At 40.7% G+C, this 15,126-nt stretch overlaps 3 protein-coding genes across 4 annotated transcripts; 2 read left to right on the forward strand and 1 right to left on the reverse strand.

The window, feature by feature from the left end:
• Positions 1 to 61: 61 nt before the first annotated feature.
• Positions 62 to 5,955, reverse strand: sri (sorcin). Of its 2 annotated transcripts, none has more exons than XM_047051367.1 (8): positions 5,799 to 5,955; positions 4,596 to 4,688; positions 4,348 to 4,417; positions 4,068 to 4,111; positions 3,542 to 3,689; positions 3,260 to 3,373; positions 945 to 1,003; positions 62 to 790 (listed from the first exon to the last, which is right to left on the reverse strand). In XM_047051367.1, the coding sequence occupies exons 1-8, from the start codon at positions 5,844 to 5,846 to the stop codon at positions 764 to 766; spliced, it is 603 nt and encodes a 200-aa protein (XP_046907323.1). In that variant the 5' UTR covers positions 5,847 to 5,955; the 3' UTR covers positions 62 to 763. The 2 variants fall into 2 exon arrangements, with proteins under 2 accessions (XP_046907323.1, XP_046907322.1); XM_047051366.1 differs by having other exon boundaries at positions 4,596 to 4,691.
• LOC124488642 lies at positions 3,635 to 9,420 on the forward strand. The gene is made up of 5 exons (XM_047051365.1): positions 3,635 to 3,721; positions 7,452 to 7,831; positions 8,363 to 8,695; positions 8,773 to 8,854; positions 8,945 to 9,420. Exons 2-5 carry the CDS (start codon positions 7,669 to 7,671, stop codon positions 9,015 to 9,017), a joined length of 651 nt encoding a protein of 216 aa, XP_046907321.1. The 5' UTR covers positions 3,635 to 3,721; positions 7,452 to 7,668; the 3' UTR covers positions 9,018 to 9,420.
• Positions 9,421 to 10,985: 1,565 nt separating this feature from the next.
• On the forward strand, positions 10,986 to 14,761 carry snrnp48 (small nuclear ribonucleoprotein 48 (U11/U12)). Its single transcript, XM_047051351.1, has 9 exons — positions 10,986 to 11,247; positions 11,447 to 11,560; positions 11,670 to 11,730; positions 11,885 to 11,965; positions 12,846 to 13,031; positions 13,204 to 13,325; positions 13,488 to 13,594; positions 14,124 to 14,447; positions 14,555 to 14,761. The coding sequence occupies exons 1-9, from the start codon at positions 11,086 to 11,088 to the stop codon at positions 14,640 to 14,642; spliced, it is 1,245 nt and encodes a 414-aa protein (XP_046907307.1). The 5' UTR covers positions 10,986 to 11,085; the 3' UTR covers positions 14,643 to 14,761.
• Positions 14,762 to 15,126: the final 365 nt, after the last annotated feature.

A 15,126-nucleotide genomic window follows, 5' to 3' on the forward strand; every position in this document is an offset into this window, starting at 1 on the left:
ACATTACCTTCCCTGCCTTTAATATGATGGAAACAGATAACATAAGAGGACTTACTATATGTATGACACAAAAGTTATTCCTGTTTATTCAGTACATAGGCACAGAAGTGGTCAACATTTAGTTATGTGCATTCCTATATTTCTCCTATAATGAGAGTTTTAAAATAACTTCCAATATCTTAATGTTAAAGATAAACAAAATACACAGGTTAGGCCTTAGCCCATCCCATCATATTTTCAGAAAATACAGAAAGAATTTACTGGCTTCCTCAATTAAATGCTAAAATGGATACAAATACTAAACATGGCCAATTGTGTACACTACAGTATAGAAGTCTTGGGGGGTAGGTACCTTACACAATCCTTCCCTTTGATGACAAAACGGTACCCTGAAAGAGCAACTCCAAAATTTTACTAAAGGCAAAAAGAGCTAGCATTTACCAACCCAATTTTTTTTAAAGCTTTTGTAAAAATAATTTCAATTGAGACAGCGTTTAGTCGTGTGTGTGTATTAGGATAGCTTTCACTCCCAGATTTTAGTTACTTTTTAACATGGCGTGTGACACAGTAACAAAACTAACAACTTTTTTCTATGAACAGGGACAGCAGATTAATGAGGTTTAAATCATGTTATTATAAAAACAATAATTTATGAAAATAAGTATGTGAGTATAAAATACATACATTGGGGAAACATGAACTCATGCAGATTTATTAGCATTAAAGACCGACCGTCTAAATTGCATTCTTCCGTGTTTCTTCTTTAACAGCTCATGGTGCACTGGATGAACTGATGAGAAAGGGAAAGAGAAGGATTTTGAAAACACAAGGGGTCTTTCTCTCTGAATATTTAACATGATTTAATACATTGACTCAAATCAGAGATTGCCATTATTTTTGTTTAGTTTCTGACTAACTTATGAATAGTAATATGCAAGACTTACGTCATCATATTGAAATGCGGCAGACCCTTGTCCAGTTGTGTCCCTTTTTCTGAATACATCTAAAAAATAAATTGATAAAAACATGAAGCACTGAAACACTAGTATTTATTGCAGACTTCTTTACAGGTTAGATCTAATTTAAAGAAGAAAAAAAGCTATGACCAGGTTACATTCATGTTCAACACTGAAACACTAGTATTTATTGCAGACTTCTTTACAGGTTAGATCTAATTTAAAGAAGAAAAAAAGCTATGACCAGGTTACATTCATGTTCAACAATTAGTCAGCTGCAAATATGGATTGACCCCACAAAAATCTCAAGTGGTTTCTCTGTGGTTTACAGTAGTATCAGATGTACTTTAAAACATCCTAAAGGTTTACCAAAATTTGACTCCAAGAAAGGCCCCATTTTCAATGGCGGCCATCAGGTCCCTAAAATTACCATTACTCCTTTGTATTCCTCCTAGACCAAAAATACTGGTGCCGGATACATGTTTTGGCCTATGAGCATATTTACATGATAGATGAGTGATTACAAGTACAATTATATATTAAAGCCATAGGTTACAAGCATATTTCTGCAAAAGTAAGTACAATTTCCCTTAAGTAATTGCATATTTATCCTTTCTCATATTGTTTTGCCTAAAGTCGGTGGTTTCTTTGGTTCATAGCCATTCTTTTGATTCCAATAAAGAATACATTCATTAGAGCTGTGTGGTACTGCAAAATTAGTCAAAACAGGGCTGCCACCTTTCCAATCCACACATGATCTGGAAGTAAAGTCTTTGGCAGTGGTATTTGGTTGAGGACTCAGTTGGAGGCAGACATTCTGTGGTAAAAAATGATTTGCCAGTAGCGATTTTCTTGTTAAAAAGGTTGTAGCGCAAAGAGGCAAGTGAATCGGTACTCTTCCTGCCATATGTGAGCAGAAACACATTTGCACGCACAAAACTGGATGGTTGATTCATGTTTCTGGAATGCTGTTTGCCAACATAAAACATGCATGAAGTTGTATTAGGCATAAATAAACAGCAATTGGGAACACAAGTCACTACCCAGGATTTGTTTCATCTGATTGATGTCATACACTTTAGTAGCTTTGTAGACGTAGGAGAGGAGAAGAATAAGTCTGTATCCTCCCCTACCAAGGTTGTGGGCTGATGATCTGAGGCCTTGACTGCAGCTTTGACAATGCTCCTTGGTCATAAGATTGACAAGTCCTTGTTTGTTGCAAAATCTGGAAAGGAAATCAAACTTTCTTTCCACAAACTCAGTCTCTGCATTGAAGTTAACGATATGTTGAGTGTTTTCACCATGTGTCTGATGCATATTTTCTTTAATGGGAGGACCTTCGCTTTAACTTCAAAAACAACTGTTGCTTTACCATAATGGCATATGACTGCCTATGCTAATTGGGGCTTGTTCCATCTTCCAGTGAAAACTGTTCAGTTTTCGACATGATCAAGAACCGTTGCAACAGCAAAGCAGGATCAATGTTTCAAGACTGCCAGAAAATATTTTGTAGTTTTATGTATTCGAGGATGAATTTTGTTTGAGCAAAATGGTATACACTGTGCTGCCATTTCAATGAGGCAAGCAATATCAAATGTCCGTATTCTCTTCCACCATCTTCTGAATTGCTGAACATTTTGAATTTAGTTTTGTTGAGTTTAGTATAATTTCACCTATACTCAAAAACATCTAGGATGTATTTTAGACTGGGTTCACACACAGGCCTCTGTTCGGACTAATTCAGAATTAACTTTTACATTGAATTGAAGTCTGTGTTTTAGCAACAAAAAAAGGGTATGTGGCCAAAAACATGTACTGAGTAGGAGTTAGATGACATAGGCTAAATCGTTTACATCTCTGGTTCACCCCAAACAAAGATAAAACCTTACAGTAATCTCACAAAATCATGTATTCCATAAGTATGTAATCATGTCAGTGCAATTTAGACAAGTCAATTGGATTCATAGACCCAGAAAACATGGGGATAGACACCAAGATTACTTGGTTAGGTGAAATAATGAAGGAGTTAGGATATTTTAAGGGCTTCGAGCCCATCTTGGACACCATCTTGAAAATTACACCTTTCTAGTGGTCAAACTTTGGTAAACTTTTAGTATGTTATTAAGGACCCCTAATAATACAAATCACAGCTGAGAAACCTTTTTTTAGGGTTAGGCGTTTGTTTTTTCCTATATGCAGCCGCCTAAATAGGCAAACAGTTCAAACAATGAGCCTACTTTTAACTTTTGCATTCATCACATATTGTGAGCAGTGATAACAGAAACACTACTACGTCTACTCACCAGTCAGCGTCCTGAGTTTCACACAACAAGCCACATAGTCGTCAAACGTTATCTTCCCTTGAGTACTGTAACGTTTGATGACGCAGTTCATGGCTTGTGGGCTCAAACTGTAGCCTGCGATCAAACAAGGAAAAGCCACAGATCATCACCATTTCTCTCACTCTCATTCCACCGGGCATCCCCTCAGAGTCGGTGCCTTCTATTGTCCTATTGTTTCTCACTGTATTATGTTAGCAGTTAGCTACACCAATAAAATCACGCCTCCTTGTGTGGTGTTCATACCCATCGTGGAGACGGCCTGATGCATCTCCTGAGGGTCCACAGTCCCACTTCGATCACGGTCGATGGACATGAAGTGCTGCTTCCAACCGTTGAGTACAGCCCACAACTCTTTGAACTCGTTGAAACCCATGGTGCAGGACATGTCTCTCTACAGGAAGTACTTTGGTTGAGGAAAAAACGGTAACAGTTTTTATTTTGCACGTTATTTCTCCAAGTCATTGGTTGACACTGTGTACGTTTCTGATATTAATTCTAGCAGCCAAATGTGGCAAAACATAGTGGTCTGACAATCACATGGTAGACATCTGGCATTGTTCATAGCCTGAAGTGACATTGTTAATAGCCTGAGGTGACATTGTTCATAGCCTGGTTTGATACTATTTTCAACTATGACCAGTAGCTCTACAGCTCATCAGTCATTTTGTTAAATAATATTTGTAAAATATTTGAGAAATATTTAGTTAGCAGGTTTTGCTTAATTGGCTGCATTAAGACATTTTCTGATAGGCTGGTTTTCCAAGGATACATCCAACATGTTGATCATCAGACGGCAAGTCTCCAAGTTAAAAGCTGTCAAAAAAATACAGAATTTATAACCTATACAGTAGCCTATATTTTGAAGTCCTGGACCTAAACAGAATTTAACAACAACAAAAATGTGTATTTCTGGATGAGAGTGGAACAATGTGACCACATTCAGTAATGTAGTACTCATCTCTTTTAAACTATCTGTCAAGATGGGTTTCCCAAGATCAATATTCAACTGATTAGCATCACACATTGATCCCTGTGAGTGTATTTCTTACGTCTGTAGCCTCCAGAGAAGCCAGCCTGTGTGAGGCAGGCCTGAAGCTCCTCTGCTGATATGTGTCCATCCTACCATTGCCAGCAGACGAAGATAAATCAGTAATTTATCAAACATGCAAAGTGATCTACGACAAAATATTATTCATAAGAGAATGCCTGTGCGTTGTCTTAAAATAAATGGTGGTAGTCTGTAGAATATGCCAATGAATTGATGTTGATTCATTATGTTGCATAAGGTTGGTATTACGTTTCCAGCAACTGCAGTAAAGTATCCAAAGAGGGGGTCCTGTTGCTGGCCAGGAAATCCTCCATATCCTGGAGCTCCTGGGGCACCTCCATACTGCTGTAGAACATGGACAGAGATAAGACTAGAGTAGGGACAGAGATAAGACTAGGGGTAGGGATACAGCAGTTTGCACCATTATATTGTTCTATCTTTTTTCGCATAACGTGTGATGGCACTTAGCCACCCAAAACGGTGTACTGTACGGCACTGCACTATCCTTTCCTGAGCCTGTCCCGTTTCACAAATGTTGTACTGTCTTGTGTTTGTACACTGCTTGCACACGTGCACTTGAGTTCTGTGTAGCTCTTGTTCTGTGCAGTCTTGTGTAGCTCTGTGTTGTTCTATGTAGCACCATGGTCCTAGGGAACATTGTTTCATTGACTGTGTAGCTTACTGTATTAGCTGTATATTATGGTTCAAATGACAATAGCCAGGCTAAAGAAAAGATGGTCATCAGAAGAAGAGTGAGTAGATGACAGCATGGCAACACAGCCCAAAGTTCATCATTTGAATCAGTTAACACATTTATATCTCTTATGGAGATTTGTTACAATGAGTGTAGTTAATCAGTTCGAAGTCCCCTTTTACAGTTATAAAGGCTTACGATTATGCCACAGTATAGGGCCTAGATTTGTAGATGAAAAAGATTCAGTCACTATTGTGGCAGGGTACTGACCCCGCCTCCTCTTCTTTAGTAAATCCGGAAAATACCAGAGCACATTCTTGCGAAAACACTCCCTCACAGGAAATAGACCAAACGTAGGCTATTCTACTATAATGCCTCATCTTGGCCATGCATGAATTCACGCCATGGGCCCACAATGTGGATAGAATAACTCCCGTATGCTTTGTCGTAACACATTCAAGCCGTCCTACGACCCCTATACCTAATTACATTATAAAAATGACGTAATCAGTTAGTCTAGAAATAGAGATAAGTAAGTAAAGCAAATGGATCGCTGCTTGTGGGCATGACAACTTTTCAAAACAAGTGTTGCGATTGTATGCGTAGCTTTACCTATTTAATTGTATGGTTTGAAACCGTTTTATTCAACCTTGCTCTGAGAAGTCAACTTCCGGACACCGACAACACCTATAACCCATTCATCTTCTCCCTTTTTATGCGCAATTACATCTGATAAGCTGTTTGCGTCAATAACTTACCCCTCCTGGGTAACCACCGGGCGGAGCACCATATCCTGGATAGGCCATTTTTAAGAACAAAAAGGAATCTTAAATCCTGTCGCGTGTGATGAAGTGCAAGTAGCTAGCTCTGCTTCCTGACCTGCCTTTTTTGTCCAGAGGGTGTGTCAGTTTTCACCAGGATGAATGTGGGAGGAGTTTGTTGTTTAAATATGTTATTTGTAGCTCAAAGGTTGAATGTATCATTTTATAAGTCTGTATGTTCATTATTGTTATAGGCATAGACATATGTGTGTATGGTTGTTGGTACTACCAGAGCCATATACCAGAGTCATGTAAAGAGATGGCATCTGGGTACTACTAATACAGTGAGATTCTTTGATCACGTGACAGCTCTGTACGAATGGCACACAGTTGAGAAAATTGGACAACTGGCATGACCATTTATTCTGACTGAATCAAATAAGTCGAACTAATGACTTCACAAATAAAACTTTGCATGAACTTGATTGCATGTTGTGTCATTTAAAGCGTAAGTGCTCAACACCATTTAAAGGATCCCCAATCCTTTACATTTTATAACATGCCTTAACATGCCACGACTTATATCAGGCTATAATTACGTCTGTCATGCCATGAACATAACGTTCATTACAGAATGGTTAAATCTGCTTTAAAACAACGGAAATGAACTCTACAAATAACCGTCAAGTAGGCCTATGTGTGCAAACATTTCTATAACTGGCTACTGGTAAGGCAGGCAACGGTAGATCATGAAGCCCTTTCTCATTGTGCTCATAGAGCTCAGGGAAATCAGCGATGGGCTAACGTTCCCTTTCGTACTCGTAGATTTTTCTATGTCTCTGACTCGTACCCTGTTCGTATCCGCGAGGCAACTTTTCTTGACGTAAGCAAATAAATGGGGTGCTCGTTTACCCATTTTGGATTGGTTTCAAAATCAGCAAAAATCGGGAAAAAATGATTATATGAAAAATCTAGTAGTATGAGCCAGGTTCGAGAAGCGAACAAAAATTATTGGGGGAGATAGTTTTGTAAATGTTGCCTGACCGGAAAAGCCGGGTGCATAACCGGAAATCCAATACCACCTACATCCACCGGGAACGTTGCTTCAAGCCGAGGGGCGAGGGGTGGGGGTCTGCTCAAAAGACGTCCTAAGTGGCTCTGTCATTCTTGTTTCGCCTCCTGAACTCAAACACACGTAGGCCTACTGTAAAGGGAAGTTTGACTTGTTGTTTTTTTCTCCCCCGATATGCAGATCGCAGTAATGCAAGTAACGCAAGACATTTTTGTATTTGTAACTGTAATGCGATTACTGAAGTTATCAACAGTAATTACATTACTGCATTACAGACAAATGTAATCTGATTACAGTAACACATTACAGTAACGCGTTACCCGATTACTTTGTAAAGCGTTACCCCAAACACTGTCAGGTAGCCTACACTGCAATATCATCAAAACATTTATGGCAAAGACAACATTTGACACTTATCAACCCTGCGACTGTCGATATTTATCCATTTATAAAAATTACAATGTTACATTGTGCACATTTAAACTGCAAATCTTCTTTATAATGGCTTTTTAAATTTTATTTGTACTCCTTACAACATTATTATTTGTCATCTTTGTATTTTCCATTTAAAACCACAGAAAGAAGTTAAGACACCATGGTATCCTTAATACTATACCAATTGTGTGGACTTCCTGTCAAAACAGGAAGCCCTTAATCGTATGTCACCAAAATGCTGTGTTTGGACTCAAAGCATCCATGCGGACAACTGCAGTGCTCTACTCTGGTGCTTAGGAGTACCTGGCTCTCTCATTCATAGCAAGACTGTCATTAGTGGCTTTGGGCACAGCTTGCCCGATGTACGGACAAACCCAACATAGAAGGACCTCGTATTGCCACCATAGGCACTTGAGCACACTTGGCACTGCTATTCTGAGTCAATGGAAGGATGAGGACGAGGAGGAAGAAGAGCATGTTACATGGTCCGCAGAACATTCCACTTTTAGTTGCTGTTCCAGAGGTATGATCTGTTATTTCTATGGAGGTGTCATAATGTGGGTTAATACCAGAGGATATTTCAACTAGGCCTACATTTCACAGAATTGAGCAAATGTGGTATTTTAAATTGTCTTTGCGCAGATAATTTTGTCTTGATGTTTACATTGGTGTCAACTTGTCAGTGATGGCGATTTGTGCTGGTTTATACAGACATGAAGGTCTTCGATGATATTATTGTTTTCTTTACCTACCACTCCCTTCGTGCTTGACCATATGTGCAGATGACTTGTGACCAAGAGCCTTGCCCAAACACAGCATGCCTTTTGGCAGGCCTAGAATACATATGAACTAGTCATGTGACAGACTGCAGCAGAACAACATCAACCTTGCCCTCCTTGCTTATGTTCTTCCTTATCCTATTCTTTCAGTTGTATAATGTATACTTATATCTCATCATGCACAATTGGAAATACTATCAAATATATAGACACAAATACCTTTATTGTGTTTGTGTCATGTTGTCTCTTACCTTTATTGTTCTGTTTGTCACTAGGGTGCCATGATGTCCCAAATTACATAATTCCAGAAAGCTCTCAGGATGAGAGTAGCTGGCAATGGACTGTCACTGACTCTCCATCGGTGACTTTCCATCATCAGATAGTAAATACCCAGAACCAACTTGATATAGGGCAGGAAATTAGCGGAATATGGATGGTTGACAATCCCCCACACCAGCCTGTGACTTGTATTGATAGGGGAAACTCCTTTTATCACTCGTTTAACAATTCTTTCGAGGACCAAGGAGTACAGGGTTATGGCTGTGTGTGTTTTCCCGGACCAAGTCTGCCTGGAAGGTGGGGAGGTTACCCTCTTTTCAGTCATGGACGTAAGTCTTGGTTTTTTATTCCATCTTATTGGCTGCCATGTGATCTGTTCCACAAATCAGTTGTCTCAATCTTTCAGTGAGGAAGACATTTGTTGTTGGACTTGAGGTGGATATTGTTGAAGAGGTAGCCTTCGAAGACACAAAAACGCTTGAAGTAATGTAAGTAGATTGAAAACAAATTGAAATCTTTTTAAAACACACTGAATAATGTGATTCAAATTTGTATTCTATGTTTTTCTTTCTTTTCAGGCCAGATGGAATGCTTCCTACTGATATAGAGGAACCCATTTTAGTGCACAGTGACCAATTGTTCCTTTCATAAACCAGCATCCAATCACAAATTAAAATGACTTAGATTTTCTTGCCTTGTAGTATGTTTACCTGCATATTATGCTATTTTATCAATTGGACATCAAGTTGTTCAAATGTCACTTAGTAATGATCTTTTAAAGGGGCAATTGACTGCAAAACCGATTTTACCTTGTCATTGTTGAAAAACGACAGTTCGGAGGGTTAACTGAACATACCGTGAATATCAAAGTCCATTGACACCTCTTTCCTATTCAAATCTCAAAAAGAAAAAATGTTGGTGTAAAACGCTAGCTTTTCAACAAAGCCACCGGTCCTACGTAGGACCGGTGATCGCCCTCTTATTGGTTCTGGTCTGTATCTTTGTCACGCCCCAGAATTTACATCCAGACCAGCCAGAGGTAGCGTCTATCTCCGATACTAGTTTAGCTGCGCGCTGCTCTGTGTAGGCTACTTATAAGGAATTACAAAGAAGAACGTTTTGAATTATAACAAGGATATTGAAAATGGACCACGATCGTAAATGCTGTGTTCCAGGCTGTACAGGGAAGGCTAACACTCACAGTCTTCCCAAGGAGCCAAACATTCAACAGGCATGGCTGCTGTTGTCTACGAGAAGATCCCGGCGAAGTTCGACACTCAATCATTCATTTGCTCTGAACATTTCACCCAAGACAGTTTTGACAACCTTGGACAATTTCAAGCAGGATATGCTAGGAAGCTGAACCTGGAAAGAGGTGCTGTTCCAACCGTATACTCATTGCAACCGCAAGCTATAAGGACAGTATGATGTTGTGCTAACAGTTATTAGCAATGCTAACGTTTCCTGTATATAGCATACCAGGTAGAATGCTAAATACGTTTCTACACACATCAAATGACTCTAGCTAGACTAGCTGTAGTCGGCATTAGAAGGGAAGCTTCCGAAAAATAGCCAGAAAACGAACTGCAGTCTGGCTTATTGCTAACGCCTGTCTAGATAATCTATTTGAAAGAACTGGAGAAAGGCAGGTTCTAGATACAGGATACGTTAGCATTGCTAGTAACTGTTACTAGTAACACCTAGACTGTAGGCATGATGTAAACAAGTTTAGCTTGCTAGTTAACGCAAGAGCATAGGTAGAATGTGTGATAATTTAGCCTAGTTTATTGGCAATGGGGCTAACGTTGATTCATGTTCCTGACTGTGTTTCATTCAAATAAATAACCTGTGTAATGAAAATCTACAATTCACGATGCATGTTTGTCCAGATCTTTGTCATGTTATTTTACAGCAAGATATCTAGAGCTAGCCTAGCTAGCTAACTGAAGCCGAGTAGAATCACGATATGGTTTGGTTGCTAAGCTGTAGTCTAACGTTCTACCCACCTAAGTCAATCCAGTTTGCTTCAACAACAGAAGTGGAAACAAGTAATGTTATCATTTCAAATGATATATAGTCAATCTGTTGAAAACAGTGTTGTGTAGACACAATAGATTTATTTGCGCGTTTTTATTTCAAGTCTCCAACTTCGGTGTTTCAGCGAGTGCTGCTGTTGGCCGTGTTGCGTTTTTGCTCCCAGCTTCACTCGTTGATAACCAACCAATCAGCGCGCAGCTTATCTAAATATTAATGAGCATACCATAAAAGGAGAAAAGCTAGTGTTTTTTCCCGGGAACATTTCAGAGGATCTGTCAGAGGGCATAGAACAGCACCCGGGCCATTTTCAACCCAACCAATGTTACATACCCTATTCGGAGACGTTAAGGAACAGTGTGAAATACCCCAAAACCCAGTCAATTGCCCCTTTAACTGTTAACATTTCAATGTATTTAGTTTGATAAATGGAGAATAAAATGGAACAAAAATGACTGACCACCTGTGATCTTATTTGTCGTAAACAGGTAGAGCTACAATTCCAATTTAGAAGAAAAAATATACATTTGTATCTATTTCGACTCTGCAAAACAGAGAAACTTCAAATACCAGAATGCACTTTCTAGCAACACGATTACGTCATCATCCCACGCCAGTTAAAATAAAATTGCGCTGCGGAGTGTAGCCTACTTTGTGAGATCAATTTGAGTTACAATCATTAAAAATGAATGAGTCTACAGTCGAGTGTGAAGTATTAGAGATGCAAAAATGTCAGGATAGATTGCGCTGCTTGGAAGAGTTGACCGAATTTACTACTAACTGCAAGAATCAGTTGGACGAACTGATCGAGACGCTGGGATGGACTCGAGAAAAGGCCCAGTCTCAGGTAATCTTTCTTCTAGCTAGCAGTCTGCTGAGGATGTGGTGCTACATTTGGTCACAAACAATTTTCGACCGAATTAGTTAGCTAGCTAGCTACTTAATATGAGCTACAAAAGACAAAGCAATAGAAAACAGTCCGCACAGCTCGAGGTAGTGACACTACAGCCTGGCAGACGTTGACATCATATTTGTGTTTTCTGAAGGAATCAATAGAAGTGTGTCCGTACGACCCCAACCACAGAGTTCCCAGTAGGCGCATGGAGAAACACAAAGCTTCCTGTCAGCTCAGCAAAATGGGCTATAGCCAAGAGGAGCAGGTAAAGGATGCAGTTGTCGTAAAAAGACACACAGTAGTGACCTCACATGGTCTCCAATGTGCCTTATGTTAACCAGATATGCAATTATTTACCTGAATGTTGCCCTTAGGCCGAGATGTTGGACCCTTCCGTGTGCTATGAGAAATCCAACATCACTTGCTTTACTATGGGTGAGTGTCACTTTTTTTCAAATTGGTGCCAACGTGTAGTATGGTTTGAAAAAAGTGTAAGAAGCATGTAACCTGTAAGGGTGTTCATTTTCATTTGGGAGTTTTGGTTGGTTAGATGATGATGGGAAGTCTGACTTGATGCCTCTTTCTACAGACAAACACACACAGCAGCAGGTCATCCTCCAGGCAAGAGCAAGTGCACCTCCGTTGAGGATGGAGGGACTCTACAGCCAAGGTATGCTCAGGGAACGTCCACCTCTGACCTCTAACCAGCCCTAAACCAGAAGACTCCTACATATCCTCCTGCTAATACTCCATGCTAGCTGGCTAATAACAAGCTGTTCATGCTAGTCAGCTAGCGCTCATTGTGCAGCTGTCTTACAATGACCATGCAGTGGTTTGTTGCCAGTGAGTGTGTGAAATCATGTCATAAGCAAATAACTGACTTTTTAACAAGATGTCTGTTAACAATATGAAACCAACCTAAATCACAACAAACATTTGAAGGGCAGGATAATTGGCATAAGTCAGTGGGACGTCATTTTGTCATACATGGTGTCGGTTTGTAACATATTCCTTACCCATGAGTATTAACACAATTTCTGCCTGTGTGGTTCACTATTTCATACAGATATCTGTATGTTGTTTTACAATGTCTGTAATGGTTGAGCAGGTGCATATAATAGATGTCCTTGGAGTGCTATCTTTTAAATAAGTGTAGTTGTTACATTTGTGCAATGTGTGTTTTGTTTGCAGTGACAGGGGTGAGTATTAGAGGGTTGGTGTGCCCTAAACAGTTCTGCTCTGCTTCAGGCTTGCCTGATTTCGTGCAGTATCCTTTGTGGCATATCCTTTTAAAAGTGCTCCATTTAGATACTCCATACACACACACTCACACGGGTAATCACACTCACTGGTGCAAACACACACTTTCCTCTTGAATCTTTAGGAAAGGCAGATTTCTTTTGTAGTGTTTATAGGTGTTTTTTCTGAACAAAGAATGAAAGTTTTGTTTTGAATGCGTGTTCACACACCTGTTTTCAGCCGTATGTGCCTTGTGTGATTAAGGCTGTGTGCATATGGATGTGTGTAAAGACCTTGCCAATGTGCTGCAGGTGAGTTCTCCAAAGACCCTCCAGATGTTCCTCAGAACCACAAGCGTGCAACTTCTGACCTCACTGTGGCCGACCGATTGGCTCTTTATGATCATGTGACGAGAGTAACCAGCCAACAGAAAGAGCAGGCCGAGGCCTCCAACAATGAGGACCTCTACATAGATTTGGTCGCCAAACTCAAAAAGGGTACGTCTGTGTATTTCAAACAAGACAAACTACAAACGTGTAATTGTCAATTACATGCCGCATACAACCTGATGAGCCTGATTAAAATCTCGCTCACGGATGGGATCTTCACTTTTCTTCACTCCTGTAAGCTCCAGTCAATTCAGTGGGTGCGCTTTGTGTTCGTGTACAGGTGATGATCAGAATGGGCCCAAGTCTCACCTGGAGCTGATGGCTGAGATGAGGGACTACAAGCGGCGACGGCAGTCCTACCGAGCCAAGAATGTCCACATCACCAAGAAGTCCTACACTGAGGTGTGTATTGCCATGGAATCATCTCAGGATGGCCACACTATAGCAGTGAGCTAATGTATGTCTGTTAGAGAGCATCACTGATGGTGAGACCTTCATCGGCTCTCATGCCTGCGAAGATCTCCGTTGTCAGTGTGTGTATAAGATTCTAAATGTTGCGTCCAGGTGGTCCGTGAAGTGATTGAGGTTCACTCTGGGGAACTGGCCAGACAGTGGAAAGACGAGCAGAGAGAAGTGGAGAAGCTCGGGGAGACAAAACGTAACTCTCATAGGTAAGGTGATACTCCCCTGTTTTCCCTCGCTGCAAACATATACAGAATATTAAAATATAGAAGGAGATGATGTATAGAAATAAAAATGAGGAGGGAAAAAACTCCCAATCACTGAACATCATGCCTCACAGTCACTGCTAAGCCGATTGGCTGGAACAGGATTGCTGGAACACAATTGGTTGGAATGTAGCGGGCCGTTTCATTCGAAATTGACATTCCACTGGTACTGAGCTGCACTGAGCTGTGTTGCAAATCTTCTCTCAGACGGCCTCATTAGCTTACGCAACATGCTTAAAGGGGACAACTTTTTAATTAATTTTTACCGAAACAAACCAACCTTTTGAACACTTCAAAATTCAAAACCATTATACTGACACAGACACTCTCAAATAAATGTGATATGTAACCTAATTTGCTTGCATTGATATGCTCTGTAGGCTTATTTTTATAGCCGGTGTAATCTGGGTGCCAGAACGATGAAATGCCATGGACCGTTTAAACTCTTTCCATTCTTCTCACTGTCTCTCAGAAGGAGGTCGGAGGACAGGCGCTCTCCGTCCACCGAGTCCCGGCACTCTCACGTCGGCCCCAGGGAGGGACACCGCAAAAGCCACCGCAGTACGGAACGCAGCCGGGCAGTCAGTAAAGAGCACAGCCGGGCAGGCAGTAAAGAGCTCAACCGGGCAGGCAGTAAAGAACGCAGCCGGGCAGGCAGTAAAGAACGCAGCCGGGCAGGCAGTAAAGAACGCAGCCGGGCAGGCAGTAAAGAACGCAGCCGGGCAGGCAGTAAAGAGCGCAGCCGGGAGCCGAGCCAGGAGCACAGACAGAAGGAGAGCAAGAAGAAGAGAAAGAGGTGAGACTGGAACCGGATGTTGTAACGTCGCCATGTCTGTGTTTTACGTGCTGCGGATTGTGGCTATTTAGATTGTGCTCGTCATCGTCTGTCCATGCCGTCCGCAGGGATTCCCGTTCCCCGGACGAGAGACATCATGACAAGAAGAAGAAGAAGAAGAAAAAGGACGACAAAGAGAAAGAGAAAGAAAAGTGATTTGGTCGTTTTCAGCACCTCTGAGGACAAGTAAAATGCGGTCAACTTACCTTGGAAAGACTAAAAGATTTCTTGTAAATTCAATGTAAACTCTAATTAAATTAGAATTTTAGATTTGATGGACTGTTACTTTGATTTGGCCTCTTTACTTCAGGATCCCACTTTCTAATTTATGGGTAATGTGAAATACATGAATGAGATAAAGGCAATTCAGTTCAATTCAAAGTGCTACACTGCAAGTCCTTCCCCCGGGGTACTGCAAAGATAGTATCAGCTACACACTGTGTGATACTTTGTGTGGGGCTTTTGCCACTAGAGGGCTGTAGTTCTAGATGGTGAGATAATGAACCCCAACCTCAGTGGTTCCTGTTTCCTGCTTTCAAGTGTCTCGATTAGTTTATATTCCACACATTCAGTCATATCAACCTGCTTGCAGCAGAGTCTCTGAGTCACCCGTTTCAGAAAGACAATTTAGCTTCTAGTC

The sequence above is a fragment of the Hypomesus transpacificus genome, unplaced genomic scaffold (assembly GCF_021917145.1).
Source record: "Hypomesus transpacificus isolate Combined female unplaced genomic scaffold, fHypTra1 scaffold_149, whole genome shotgun sequence".
Taxonomy (NCBI): Eukaryota; Metazoa; Chordata; class Actinopteri; order Osmeriformes; family Osmeridae; genus Hypomesus; species Hypomesus transpacificus.